This window comes from Megalopta genalis, chromosome 14 (assembly GCF_051020955.1).
Source record: "Megalopta genalis isolate 19385.01 chromosome 14, iyMegGena1_principal, whole genome shotgun sequence".
Lineage (NCBI taxonomy): Eukaryota > Metazoa > Arthropoda > Insecta > Hymenoptera > Halictidae > Megalopta > Megalopta genalis.
Window position 1 is genome coordinate 8,554,272 of NC_135026.1, and position 13,937 is coordinate 8,568,208.

Sequence of the window (13,937 nt, forward strand, 5' to 3'; positions counted from 1 at the left end):
GAATTAGAAATTTGATATTGTCAATTGCTATCCCACACGAAATCAAAGAAACGAGGAAAGCTATGACACAGGACGTTCTATTTTTCCAGATTCAGTTTGTTTATATTTATTCCGAAGGATGACGTTTGTAAGCCGAGTCCAATGAACCAGATTAGATCATGAGACGCAGCATCGTCTCGCGTCAAGTAATTGAGTGACGCGCGACGCTAGTTGCGTATCTTTTCTTTGACCGAAACGACCAAAAATTTTAATAGCGATTTATTCTTTCAGGTCAAGTTGTATTCAATTTTAACGTTTGCCAAATTGTTAAGTGTCGTAATTGTTAATTGTTAAGCGTAGAAAAAGTCCTCGAACTTATAAATAGGGACAGAAATAGCTGAGATATCGAGATATCAATTTCATGTGCAGGTATAAAATAGTTCATTTTCAGCTACGTATACCGCATGTACTATATGGTTTGGTGACTCACATTTTTGCCGGTAGATGGCAGGTGACTTCAGTTCAACGCTCAGCTTCGGCCAAGGTTTACTGAATGGGAAGCTTGTTTGGTAACCAGTAACAACGAAAGTGTCGTAGTGGAAATGAATGAATAGCGGACTTATTTTTTGCTATGCACCGAGCATGCTGTAACGTAGTTGTCAAAAAACCGTCAAATTTTGAACGAATAGGTTAAAATGTATAATAAAAACTAGTAGTGAAAGGACTCCAATTAATGAGATATTAAAAGCAATTTTTTATTCATCGTTACATTGTTAGCTGAAATTTTGATTAAAATGAATCTCTGCTTGCATTTCACGTTGTTTAGTTCTCTAGTTATCCAATTAAAGATTGATAAAGCGTTGAAGATTTCAATTTTATAGGAAATACGTGAAAAATGATTTGTATATATTTATACTAAATTAACTTTCTGATAACTTATTCAACTTAAATGAGACTATTAGAGTATATAATTTGTATGGAACCGGTACTTCTATAAATTTATTATGCAAAACAACTCAGGAGTTAGCGAGAATCGAATACAGTGCTCGTGTTTCCATAATTCTTTACAGGTGGCAGCACCAGATGCGCCCTGTAGGGTTCGTGGTGGAATTAAATACACCAGGTTCCCTACTATGCGTGTGCACTCTTCGAGGTTCCGAGGTGGAGAGCCACGAGGAGGAAAAATGTACTCCTCGTGACGGCGGCCAGAAAGCCGCCGCGCCTGCGCCATGCGCAGGCGGACGGAGTGGGGGAACCACGTCCCCACAGCCCATGTGGCGGCTGGCCATAGACTACTGGCCACATAGATGTGCATACCGTCCCGGCGCATGCGCGTCTTGCACAGCACCGTCCGTACACGCGATTTTCTTTTTGCTTCCTTCCTTCTTGATCCTCGAGTCGTCGACACGCGGGGACGTAAGTACACCCTCAAGGAGATGACGTAAGAGACGTAAGAGACACCCTAAAGACGGCGCGTCATCCCGTTTCAAGGTGTTTTAGAAATAAATAAACCCCATTATTATTTATTAACTCTTTCGGTACGAGCGCCGGATATATGCGGCATCCATCTGATGACCAATATGCACGAGTGCCGAATACATCTGGCATCCATTTAAACCATATTTCTGTAGGCCCTTTACAGAATGTTTACAGGAAACATTTAAAGAAAGATTTAGAAACGGATTAAGCACAGTCATTACTTAACGCTTAAGAAAATCTTCGTACAAAAGTGGACTGATCCTGCGTTATGTGCGCATTTTCGGCGCGGCACCCCGTACAGTGGAAGTGTCACGGCGGATAACGCGCTCGTACCGAAAAGGTTAATTCACGCAATTGTTCTTGGAAGCTGCCCTTCACACGTCTTATAATTTAACCGGATCCGTAAGAAACGGACCCGAGGCTAGTGGTAGCACGTGTTACAAGTGAACCACGTGCCTCGCGCCCACACCCATTTAGCCGTTACGCTCTTTAATAAGCACGAGTCATGAGCAAAAACGATAAAATTTTACGAACCACTTCATTGTATAACAATTATTCTTCGTTTTTTTTGGTACAACGTACGTAGCGTGTTTCGTCGCGCGTTAATAAAATTATATATTACTCTAACGGAAGCATTGAGAATTATATCCCGAACCTTCCGATCGGTAAGGTAGGATGGCAAATGTTACCATACTCATGAGTCTAGCTATTTCAGTGAGGATAGAGTGTATTGTACACATTCACAAATGAGGTATAGAGACAGAAGGTCCAATTAAAATAACTCAACAGTTTAGATACACTGGCACAGACGAGGTATACTTCGCCTCTGCGTTAGGAATTCATACATGCTAGTAAAAATCGTGTATAGCGTATATTTTCACAAACGAGGTATACAGGCACGAGGTAACAGAAGACGCAAACAAGGTATAGAAGGTAGACTTAGCACCTAATGTTTTTGTACGATAAAAATGGTGCGCTGGATTCCCATTTGAAAGAGTTGTGTACACTCTACGGGAAATTACCATTTGTTACGAATGATGGACGAGACCCGTTGGATCGTCTACATACAAGTTTCGATTCAAACTCTTGTCAGCTCCCCTCTGCAAGTGCACAGGACCAGCTTCCATTAATTGCTTTCTGATTCTCTGGAAAACCATTGAAATTGGTAAAATTGTTACGATATCGAACGGCACCGCGAAATACCAGAAACTGAACTCACCTTTTCACGGCGATCAATTTTGGCGAAGTAGATCACCAGGATCAGAACGACCACTGCTAACACGACAATTAAAATGATCAGACCTACAGGACTCCTCATACTTGCAATTCCGAAACCTGTTGGTTGAAAAAAGTATAAAGTGAGAAATCTTATTCCTGCGCCCCTGCAGAGTGCTCGATTTAACAAATTACCTCTTATCGTTATTTGTTGAAAAACTTCCACTTTACCAATTCGATTCTCTGCTCGGCACATGTACTCGCCGCTGTCCACTTCCAATGGATATTCCAGTTCAAGTTTTTGAGAGTTATTCGAAAACTTGTATAGTGCGTTACTAACTACCAGCTCTATACCGTCCTGCCAAAAGTATGTCGATTTTCAATAACTTGCATGAAAATGAATGTTTGAATATAGTAAATTGGTAAAATGGTAAAATGGTAAAATGGTAAAACGTTAAAATGATAAAATAATAAAATAGTAAAATAGTAACATAATAAAATAATCAAATAGTAAGATAGTAAAATAGTAAAATAATAAAATAATAAAATAATAAAATAATAAAATAGTAAAATAGTAAAATAACAAAATAAACAAATAATAAAATAATAAATTAGTAAAATAGTGAATAAAATATAAACAGTAAAATATTTCCCTGATTTAGAAATATAATATTAACTCCTAATCAATTACCTTAAACCAACTGATGCTCGGTTTAGGCACACCATCCGCAAAACAGTGAAAATCTATCATCTTACGACCTGGTGTGGTAACATCAATGATCATCTCGTTTTTTAACAAATTGGTATCGATAATAATGGGCGCTCGTGCAGCTAAAACGAAAGTAATATCATTCAACGATACATCATTCAAACCTTATAGGAATTTGCATTTCCAATTACCCTTCACTTCCAAACGATATCCTGCAGTCCGAATCCAATTACCCCTGGACTTTCCTGTACAAATATATTCCTGCGAGTCCTCTATTTTTACCTTCCGTATTTTCAAAATTGACCTATACGTGGATTGCGTCCTCCCTCGACTGATAGAGATTTTGTCTAAAAATTCGAACATGTTACAATAAATTCTCTCTAATTGAAATCCGAAATCCGAAATTGAAAGTGGACATTACGAGAAACTCAAGCATGATTCATCGAGCGTCGCGGCTCGCCTTTATAGTTGCCGACATTTCGTTAGAGAAAAAGAGAGGGAACAAAAATCAGAGCAGTCGGCATTAGTATATACATAATTATGTATAATAAATATAATATAATATAATATAATAATATCAATGCAGCTTTTTGATGCATACATAATCGTTATAATACTTGTGGTGAACAGATTACTTTAGTATATTAGAAATAATATAGTTATTTATATGTATTATATATATACATATAATATAATATATATATTCTTATATATTCACAACAATAACGTAATAAAATGAATTACACGATAAGTATTAAATAAATAAATCTAATCGAAATTATATCGTGTTTGATTTTATTTTAATCAGAAATATTTGTCCAAGCTATATCATGTTTGGGCTCATTTTAGTCAGAAAACTATCAGCAATATATTAAAAAGAAATTCAGTTTTAAAATGTTTAAATTTAAAGAGTTATATTATTGTGTTATGAGTTGACTTCTGGGTCAACTTCTGAGTTGACTTCTCCGTTGAACCTTAGCATCAACGTAGCAATGAATCACATAGGCGTAGAAATTGCGCAGGGACATTCCCAGCATATCCGTAACATAGACTACTAGGGAGAATTTACTGTATTTTCGGTTCGTTCAATTTCTCGTCGAATTTCATTGGTCTTTAAAATTAATCGCAGAGAAAACAATTTTTTGACGCGATCTTGATGTGAATATTGGAAATCGAATTACCGGATTGTACAATTGGACCACTTTCGTTGCTCCAATCGAAGACGTCCAAATAATATTGAACAGAAGCAGCGCAGGTAAGCTCCCAGTCGTCACCCTCTGCCGCGGTGTCCTTCGTGAGCATGACACCGAAATCCCATTTGTCTGAAATATTTTCAAACATAAATTTTCCGATAGCCTAGTTAATGAGCATTCAACCAGACATATTGCAACAACGTTAACAATTTAAATAAAAACTCATTTCGCCCCATAGCACTTTCATATAACATTGCACAAAGTCTGCACGCTAGTTATGATGCAAAAGCAATCATGGTCCCGTTCATACCGAAAAAAGTCACATATTCGGTGACATTTCTGCAGCCAACAACATTGCACGCGCTGCAGGTAAGCCCACCGAACATGTCAAGGGTCGCTGATACTGTAGAGAGCAGATGAGTCACGGTCCCGCTTTCCCTGGAGTTCTGCATGAATATCACTTGATTTAATTAAACCACCGAACCGGTGAGAATGATCGATGTTTGAATCAATATTTTCATTCAAACAGACATTACAGGGTGTCCCATAATTATGTTAACACTCAGAAAGGAGTGATTCCTGAGGTCATTTGAAGTAACTTTTTCCTTAGCGAAAATGCAATCCGAGGTTTCATTTACGAGTTATTAACGAAAAACAGTGACCAATAAGAGGCGAGATCAGGTGGCGCGAGGCGGCCGGGCCAATGAGCTGCACTGCGCTTCGCCCGCTCGTTGGCTCGGGTCCTGCGCGTAGCCGAGCTCGCCTCTCATTGGTCAGTGTTATTCGTTAATAACTCAATAACGATGCCTCGGAGAAAATTTTTGTAAAGGAAGAAGTTTCTTCAAATGATCTGAGGAATCACCCATTTCCGGATTGTGAGACATTTTTGGCACACCCTGTACAATCGGTCATGTGTTCGTGTTCGGTAGGTTGGTTATTGCTTACGCTTAAATACTCGAGGGTACCATTGTCGCAAGAAGGATAATTTGGGCACTTTTGGTAACTCCAAACAATATTCGGCTTCGGGAATGCTTTCACATGGCATTCTACATTCGTAACCTGATTATGGAAATAATTCGAGATCGGTTTGCTCATGTACACTTTTGGCCAAGCTAAAAGACACATTTTCAATTAAACTGGGCAATCACGGAATCGACACAGTCGCTCCGATAAATATTTGTCATATTTCGTTTTTAAAGTAATGAAAATAGGATACCTATTACGTCCAACGTAAAGTTCAATGTTTCCTTTTTATACTGATTGCTGACCTCGATGGAATACGTTCCCATGTCATTTAAATTCAAACGGTTGATTCTCAATTTCGACTTGCAGCATGCATTGTCGATTAAAAATCTGGATTTCCCGTGTGGCAACAGGCTTTTCGTGACTTCGTCGATGTTCGTATGAAACCTACGATATGAAACTTTGTTTGCAAATCTTTGTGCAAAGCGATCGTCTTCAGCTTCGATTGGAAAAATCAGGGACTGCAGAGAAACGATATAATCGAGTTCTTAAAATTTTCAGTTCCGCCTACACGTTTCAAAGAAGAACTGTCGAGTGTTGGATGTTCAAACGTGTGGTGTTATTAAATGTCTTTGTATGTAACGTAAATTGCGGCTAAACTTTTCCTTGCAAGTTTCTATTTTTTTTACTTTCCAGTGTACATTCCAATGGATTTTGTCGAGGAAAGTCTAAAAATCGAAATCCTGAATCTAAGAATGTTATTGAAATAAGTCCTGAATTCATTTGTGTGTGTGTGTGTTCAAAGATTACGTTCATAAACAAAATCGATCGCAGTATTTTGAAAATGTAAGTATTCAGAATTACAATTTTTATTATTTTAGAATTATAATTTGAATTTATTTATTATTTTACAATTATATAATATTAATTTATTAATTATTTTAGAATTATAATTTGAATTTATTAATTATTTTAGAATTATAATTTGAATTTATTAATTATTTTGGAATTATATAACTTTAATTTATCAGTTATTTTAGAATTATCATTTTAATTTATTAATTATTTTATAAAATCATACTTTTAATTTATTAATTATTTTAGGATTAAAGTAACCACTGCTACGTACCAGTACTGTCACCTAGTTATTCTACGTTACGCGTGCTGCCATCTAGCGGCGCCACTCATTAAACTACGTCTGTGGACCGAGTACGCTTCAACTTCGGACGCGCATAACTTTTTAACAAATAAACTCAGGACATATTTTAATTACATTCCTAGATTCAGGACTTCGTTTTTTGGTCTTATCTCGACGAAATCCATTGGAATGAACACTGTAAAGTCAAAAAAATAGAAACCCCCAAGGAAAAGTTTAACTTAAATGGTTATTTTCGCTCTCGCAGAGTGCTCCGAAAATCAAATATGATGTTATTTAAAGAAATTCGACATACCATTTCAGTTCAGGCAAAGGATACGCCTTTACGTCGACAATCCACTCCACTTCATCACCCTCATGACGTGTATAATATCTGTTAGAATCTCGAGCTTTCAGGTTCATGAATGGATAGAACGACTCTAAACATTCGATGAGCAAAAATTGTGGACATTAATGCTTGCCTTATGCACGAGGCATACAATACTATTACGTCATTATATACAGGGTATCCCACACCACTCGTCCACCTATGCCACCGTCCACCCCAAGGGAGTGATTTTTGTTAAAAGCTACAAAAATTTTGGTAACTAATATTCGAGTACACACTACCACATTATGATAGTTGCATTTTGCAGTACTGTCTGAAATAAGATTTTCAGATCGGACATAGTTTTTTTAATGGAACCTTGTATTTTTTATTTTTTATTACCCTATACAGCCATTGCAGGAAATTGCAACTACCACTCTCCGAATTGTTAACAAAAGTTTTTTTAGTTTTCATTAAAAATCAGTACCCACCATTTTAATAGGGGTGGTCGGGTGGTATGGAACACTCTGTATATGCTGTTTGAAGCTCTAAATATTGTTACTTAGATTTACGTTAATATTATTATGGTATACAGAATTACCCAAAATTATGTTACTTCTGGGAAATTGGGGGTTCTTGAGGTCATTTGAAGTAACTTTTTCCTTTACAAAAATTTTCTCTGAGGCACCGTTAACAAGTTATTAACGAAAAACACGGACCAATGAGGGGCGTGCTCAGTTAGTGCGCGGCGGCTGAGCCAACGAGCAGTCGAAGTCCTGCTCTGCTCATTGGCTCGGTCGCCTCGCGTCAGCTGATCTCGCTTCTCATTGGTCCGTGTTTTTCGTTAATAACTCGTTAACGATGCCTCGGAGAACATTTTTGTAAAGGAAAAAGTTGCTTCAAATGAACTCAGGAACCCCTAATTTCTCGGAAGTATCATCATTTTGGGATGGCCTCTACATTGTAGTTACTATCGTACATACCATGCACCTGGACATATGTCCGCGAATTTTTCTCATATATCCCCTCCTTCACCCTGCACTCGTAAATACCTTCGTCGTTGTAGGTCACGTTTGTGACCTTCAATAAGGCCAATCTCTCAACGATTGTATTTTCTATAGGCCGAACGTCGCTCCAGGTAGTCACTCTGTCGCTCTGAAACATCAAATTGTTGTGACGAATTCAACTCGGCCGGATGTGAGTGATGCGAATGAAACTTGTATGTGAAGATCGATACTTGTTGCGTTGGAATCCAAAAAACGCGGTAATCTTCGTTCTTCGGAATAATTATGGCACACTTCAGGTATAGAGACTCGCCTTTGCTTAGGAACAGCAAACCACTGCTATTGATAATTCTTGGTTCGGGAATTTTATTCTCCAATAAATCTAAAAAATCGTAGGTTATTAAAAGTGACAAACCAACGTTTTTATTTATCGTGAGAACAAATCTACTTCTTTTATCAACGACTTTCATTAATAAATCAGTTTCTTTTATTTCAATTTCTTTCTTAAATTAATTTAAATTGATCTCGTAATTATACTGAGATAAAAATAACGAATGGAATGTAAAATAGTAAAAGTGCGTCTTCCGCATGGAAATCTTGTGACGAATGTTTCCTGAAGATAGACTGCGATATGAACATCGTTCAATGAATGTACTCACCCGTTACAACCACTTTATAAGAGACCTCTTGATCAGGATCAATGGTGCATACGTACAACCCACCTTGAGGCTTGTCGACTTTGTACAGTGTAAATCCAAATGTTGCATCGAAAGTATGTGGTGGGACTACCTCGTCGTTGCCATTCTGCACAATGTATTTTATTAAATGACTTCTCGCACATATCATCAATCGTGAAGCCTACGCAACTGTACCAGAACAAACAACCATTTATCTTTGTCCATGACTAGATCAGATCAATGCCAATCTTATTCTTGACACGAAAGTGGCTTTGGTTTGTTTTCGGACGTAATTAATTTTGTATTTATCGAATAAGATATGCAACATTACTTTATTCAAAAATGTACAAAATAAAAGAATAAAAATATTGAAATTATCTTAATCGATAAATATACAGACTGTCCCATAATTATGTTAACACCCGGAAAGGGATGATCCCTGAGATCATTTGAAATAATTTTCTCCTTTACGAAAATTTTCTCCGCGGCTTCGTTTACGAGTTATTAACGAAAAACGCTGACCAATGAGAGGCGAGCTCGGTTGGCGCGCGGCGGCCGAGCCAACGAGCGGGCGAAGTCCAGTTCCGCTCATTGGCTCGGTCGCCTCGCGCCACGGTCGATCTCGCCTCTCATTGGTCACTGTTTTTCGTTAATAACTCGCAAACGAAGACGCGGCTTGCATTTTCGCTAAGGAAAAAGTTGCTTCAAATTACCTCAAGAATCATATCTTTCCAGGTGTTAACATAATCATGAGACACCCTGTAGAGCTAATTATGTGTATTCAAGTTTTCATGAAATCTTCCGCAATTTCGTAATGTCTGCCAATTGTATATTACTTTTTTCACTTAATCCGATGGAAACGTTTTGCAGCTTCAACGTTACATCGCTTCGCGAAGTTCATGCTAGAAAATTTGTTAAGCAAACACCTACTTCGTCGTGCTTTCTAAGCTTGACTTCCGCTTTCGGCGACGTTGGTCTACACGGTATGACAATGTTTTCGCCTACGGTTGCCACTAAAATATGTGACTTTGCTTGTTCCACGAACCGAACTGTTCTAGCTGAAACATAATTAATAATCATTTTCGACGTTCCCCGCAGATTTAGTCCACTGAACTGCAGTCGCCCTAGTTAGTACAGTAATTTCTCCGGGATTAGCCGAACTTCAGTATTCTCTACGGTCCTGTAATTTACCGATTTTCTCGCTGGGCCGATACTAGCTGCCTCGCGGCCCTTTGACTCGAATTCCCGGGAGACAACTCACAATACAATGACATAACTTTTATTTAATTTTAACATTTTAAAACTGATTTCTTTTTTTAACATATTGCTGATAGTTTTCTGATTAAAATGAGTCCACCAAACATGATATAGTTTGGACAAATATTTCTGATTGAAATGAAATCAAAAAACGATATAATTTCTCTTATAATTATTTACTTAATACGGTCGACTCCAGTCCTCACAGGAAAACGTGGTTTCGGTTTCAACCCTTAAATTTCGAGAACCTCGTGTCTAAACAGTGTCGTTCTTCCTCGACGATCGATCTCATAAAATTCCAGGGTTGATGGAAGAAGTACAAAAAACTATTCCTTCAAACTCTCCGTCAAATGTGTAGGCTCGTCATCGGACTATCGTCCAATCGAGCCATGTCCCTTCCTACCGACGCCTAATCGATCCATGTATTTTCCTACTGACATTTAACTGAAACATGTCTTCTTCTACTATCGTCGAACGTAGGCTCGAATAGCATAACTTCACTGATATTTTCTTTCGAACGACATACATGCCTTCTTCGACGCTGCCTTTAATATTTCATACGTTAAGAATCGGTTTTTCCAACGCTTTTTTCACAAATAAAATAAGTTGCTTGCTACGTATAATGAATAAGTATGATCTAAAGCATGTCGTGTTTAGTATCATTTTAATTGGAAAAATCTGAGCAATATGTTAAAAAAACTTTCATGTATAAAGACTTAGAAATGAAGAAATTAAACCACCGTTTTCATTCTAGCATTGCAATGTATTCATAGTAATTTAAATCGGTTTCGTTCTCTCTCTCTCTCTCTCTCTCTCTCTCTCTCTCACACGAGGTGTCAGCAACTACAAAGGCGAGCCGCAAGACTCGAAGAATCATGCCTTAGTATTCTCAAATCTGCACGTTTCGATACCGGCTCAAAACATTTCTGGGAGAAATTACTGTACTTTGAGGCGTCTCCGTAGTTCGACACTGAAATGTGGTGCAATTTTCGCGCAAAGCTTTGCAATTTAACCCTTTGCACTCGAGTAGCGACTCCGAGATGCCATTAAAAATTGTTATGCCATATCATTATCTATGATAATGATTAAAAATTGTTATTATATCATTATCGTTATTATTAATAATAACATTAATTAACATATATCATTACCGTTATTATATAAAAATTGTTATTATATCATTATCAATCAAATTTGTTTATATTTTAAGAGCTGTGTTGAAAGCGTAAGCTGTTGCAATATTCAATTTCAGATGAATCAAATGCAGATTTTATATGACCATTTAATTCATATAAAATGGAAAAACCGTGGGTCGGAGAAACTATTTTAAATTTTTCCTTAATCCGGCTTCGTGTGCAAAGGGTTGATAGAAATCTGAAGTACACTTACCCTCGACATAGAGATAAAACCATTCGATCGTAGTGTCGGATAAATTACGTTCGGTGGTCAGAATGGGATGATATGTGCAACCGTACCAGCCAGTGTCCCCAAACACCGAATTCGATCGATAAAACTTGTACCGGTAGGTGCCGTTTTCATATTGGTTTTTGCTTATCTCGATGGGCGATGTGTAAGAAAAGACTGTGTCAGACTGTTATTTAAGCATATGTTACAAATCGCTTTCAATTATTTTGTATGAACAACATGATCTAATGGTTTTATTACTTACAGCATGTGTTCGGTTAGTGGGATAAGTGAAAAAAATGTCCGCGTTGGCAGTGCATTCGAACGGAAAATCACTGCCTTCTTTAATACTGTAAATGTCACTTGTCGCTGTTGAGTCTGGAAGGAAGAGAAAGAATCTTATTCGGTCAACGACGAAACGTGATCAATCGTCACAATGCGTCTAGTAAATGAAATACATAAAAAAGATTCGACTGTGTCGATGATTGTTTATGCACACGTACGCTTAGTTTAATCGAACCCTATAAGATCGAAGCGAACATTACGTTTGAACAGTTATCAACGAAGGTAGTAAGTTTAAATATTATCCTAACAATATCATTATACCGTGGCTAATCGGTACAGTAATGTCTCCCTAATCGACGCTCAGATTGTGCACAAAAATGGACAATTTCAGAAGAGGAGATACGATTATTCGAGTCTTGCAGCTCGTTTTTATAATTGTTGACAATCGATAACTATAAAAACGAACCGCAACGAACATTGAATGCAAGGTCTAGATCAGGTCTCAGTTATATCTTAGTTACATCTTGATTAGTTCTAGATTAGATCTGGCTTAAGTTTCTGTAAAAACGCACGAGAAGAAATTTTGTTCTAATTCCCAAAAACGATAGACATTGAATGTTAAGTCTGAATTAGATCTTAGTTAGGTTTTAGTTAGGTCTTGGTTAGATTTCGAGTAGTTCTAAATTAGATCTGGCTTAAGTTTCTATAAAAATAAACGAGAAGAAATTTTGTTCTAATTCCGAAAACTAGGTCTGGATTAGATCTTAGTTAGGTTTTAGTTAGGTCTTGGTTAGATTTTGATTAGTTCTAGATTAGATCTGGCTTATGTTTCTATAAACACAAACGAGAAGAAATTTTGTTCTAATTCCCAAAACCGATAGACATTGAATGCTACGTCTGGATTAGATGCAAAGCTCGAATAATCGTATCTCCTCTTCCCAAATTGTACGTTTTTGTGCACGATCTGTGCGTCAATTAGGGAGACTTTACTATATTTAGCTTTGCGTAGCTTATAACGCAGCCAAAAAATAAATATTTACAACCAACGGACATAAACGACGTATCATTGTAACGTGTTAACCACGTAAGGATGCGAGTGATGACACAAAATACCGGACATCCCGCGTCCGGGAAATGTCCTTAAGTATCTTTATAAATCTCTGCGAATGACTCGCATTTAATAGAAATGTAATAATTTCTATTAATTCGCGCTCAAGATTGCGTACAAAAATGGACAATTTGGGAAGAGGAGATACGATTATTCGAGCCTTGTGACTCGTTTTTATAGTTACCGATTGTCAACAATTATTAAAACGAACGAATGCGAGACTCTAATAATCGTATTCACTGTACAGTAACAGAATCGCAGATCCGTAGATCCGAGAACCGGATTTACTATTATAGAATCTCAACAGAAATGGTGACTATAGGGTGTCTTAAAAATGTCTTGCAATCCGGAAATGAGGGCTTCCTGAGGTCATTTGAAGTAACTTTTTCCTAAGCAGAAATGCAATCCGCGGCTTCGTTTACGAGTTATTAACGAAAAACACTGACCAATGAGAGGCGAGATCGACCGTGGCGCGAGGCGACCGAGCCAATGAGCGGAACTGGACTTCGCCCGCTCGTTGGCTCGGCCGTCGCGCGCCAGCCCAGCTCGCCTCTCATTGGTCAGTGCTTTTCATTAATAACTCGTTAACGGTGCCTCGGAGAAAATTTTTGTAAAGGAAAAAGTTTCTTCAAATGACCTTAGGAATCACCCCTTTCCGGGTTGCGAGACATTTTTGGGACAATTGCTTGGTGGACCACAGTTGCATGGGTAACAGATAAAGCCGCAATTACCTCGGCACAAGTGTGACAGAAGAGCGACAACAAAAAGGAACCGTCGGTGCCGGCACACCATTTTTTCGTGATTCTCTACTCGATGTTTCTTTTTTTTTCTATCTATCGCCGAGCTTGAACACTTTATACGTTTAACGAAGCACCACGGAACGATATCACACGGGCCCGCTTCTAGAAGCGCGTCACTCAACGGCAAGGATTACGGCAGTACTGCGTTGTCCTAGCCGAACGAACGAATTATGGTAGCATTTCTAGGATCCGATCACGCGCCGGAAATCCTCTGACCACGGCTTATCAACTACGACGTCATCTTAATCACCGCTCGTCGTTATTTCGCACTCCAGTCGAAGCTGACCGCAACTACTGTTGTCAGTGCGATTCACTAATGCTTGACGCACGGTGGCATTTTCCCTTAAAAGTTGGTCTCAATTCGTAACTTCGTCGGATTTTTATAAAAGTCGGCACTCTCA

General features: G+C 38.0%; 1 protein-coding gene across 1 annotated transcript; it reads right to left on the reverse strand.

Moving 5' to 3' along the window:
• Positions 1–2,310: 2,310 nt before the first annotated feature.
• Positions 2,311–13,820, reverse strand: LOC117225688 (vascular endothelial growth factor receptor 1). The gene is made up of 17 exons (XM_033479400.2): positions 13,468–13,820; positions 11,609–11,721; positions 11,329–11,530; positions 9,613–9,740; positions 8,665–8,809; positions 8,239–8,387; positions 7,985–8,156; positions 6,990–7,113; positions 5,792–5,985; positions 5,521–5,687; positions 4,886–5,021; positions 4,564–4,704; positions 3,574–3,729; positions 3,365–3,504; positions 2,869–3,031; positions 2,678–2,793; positions 2,311–2,603 (listed from the first exon to the last, which is right to left on the reverse strand). Exons 1-17 carry the CDS (start codon positions 13,526–13,528, stop codon positions 2,487–2,489), a joined length of 2,424 nt encoding a protein of 807 aa, XP_033335291.2. The 5' UTR covers positions 13,529–13,820; the 3' UTR covers positions 2,311–2,486.
• Between the last annotated feature and the right edge of the window lie 117 nt (positions 13,821–13,937).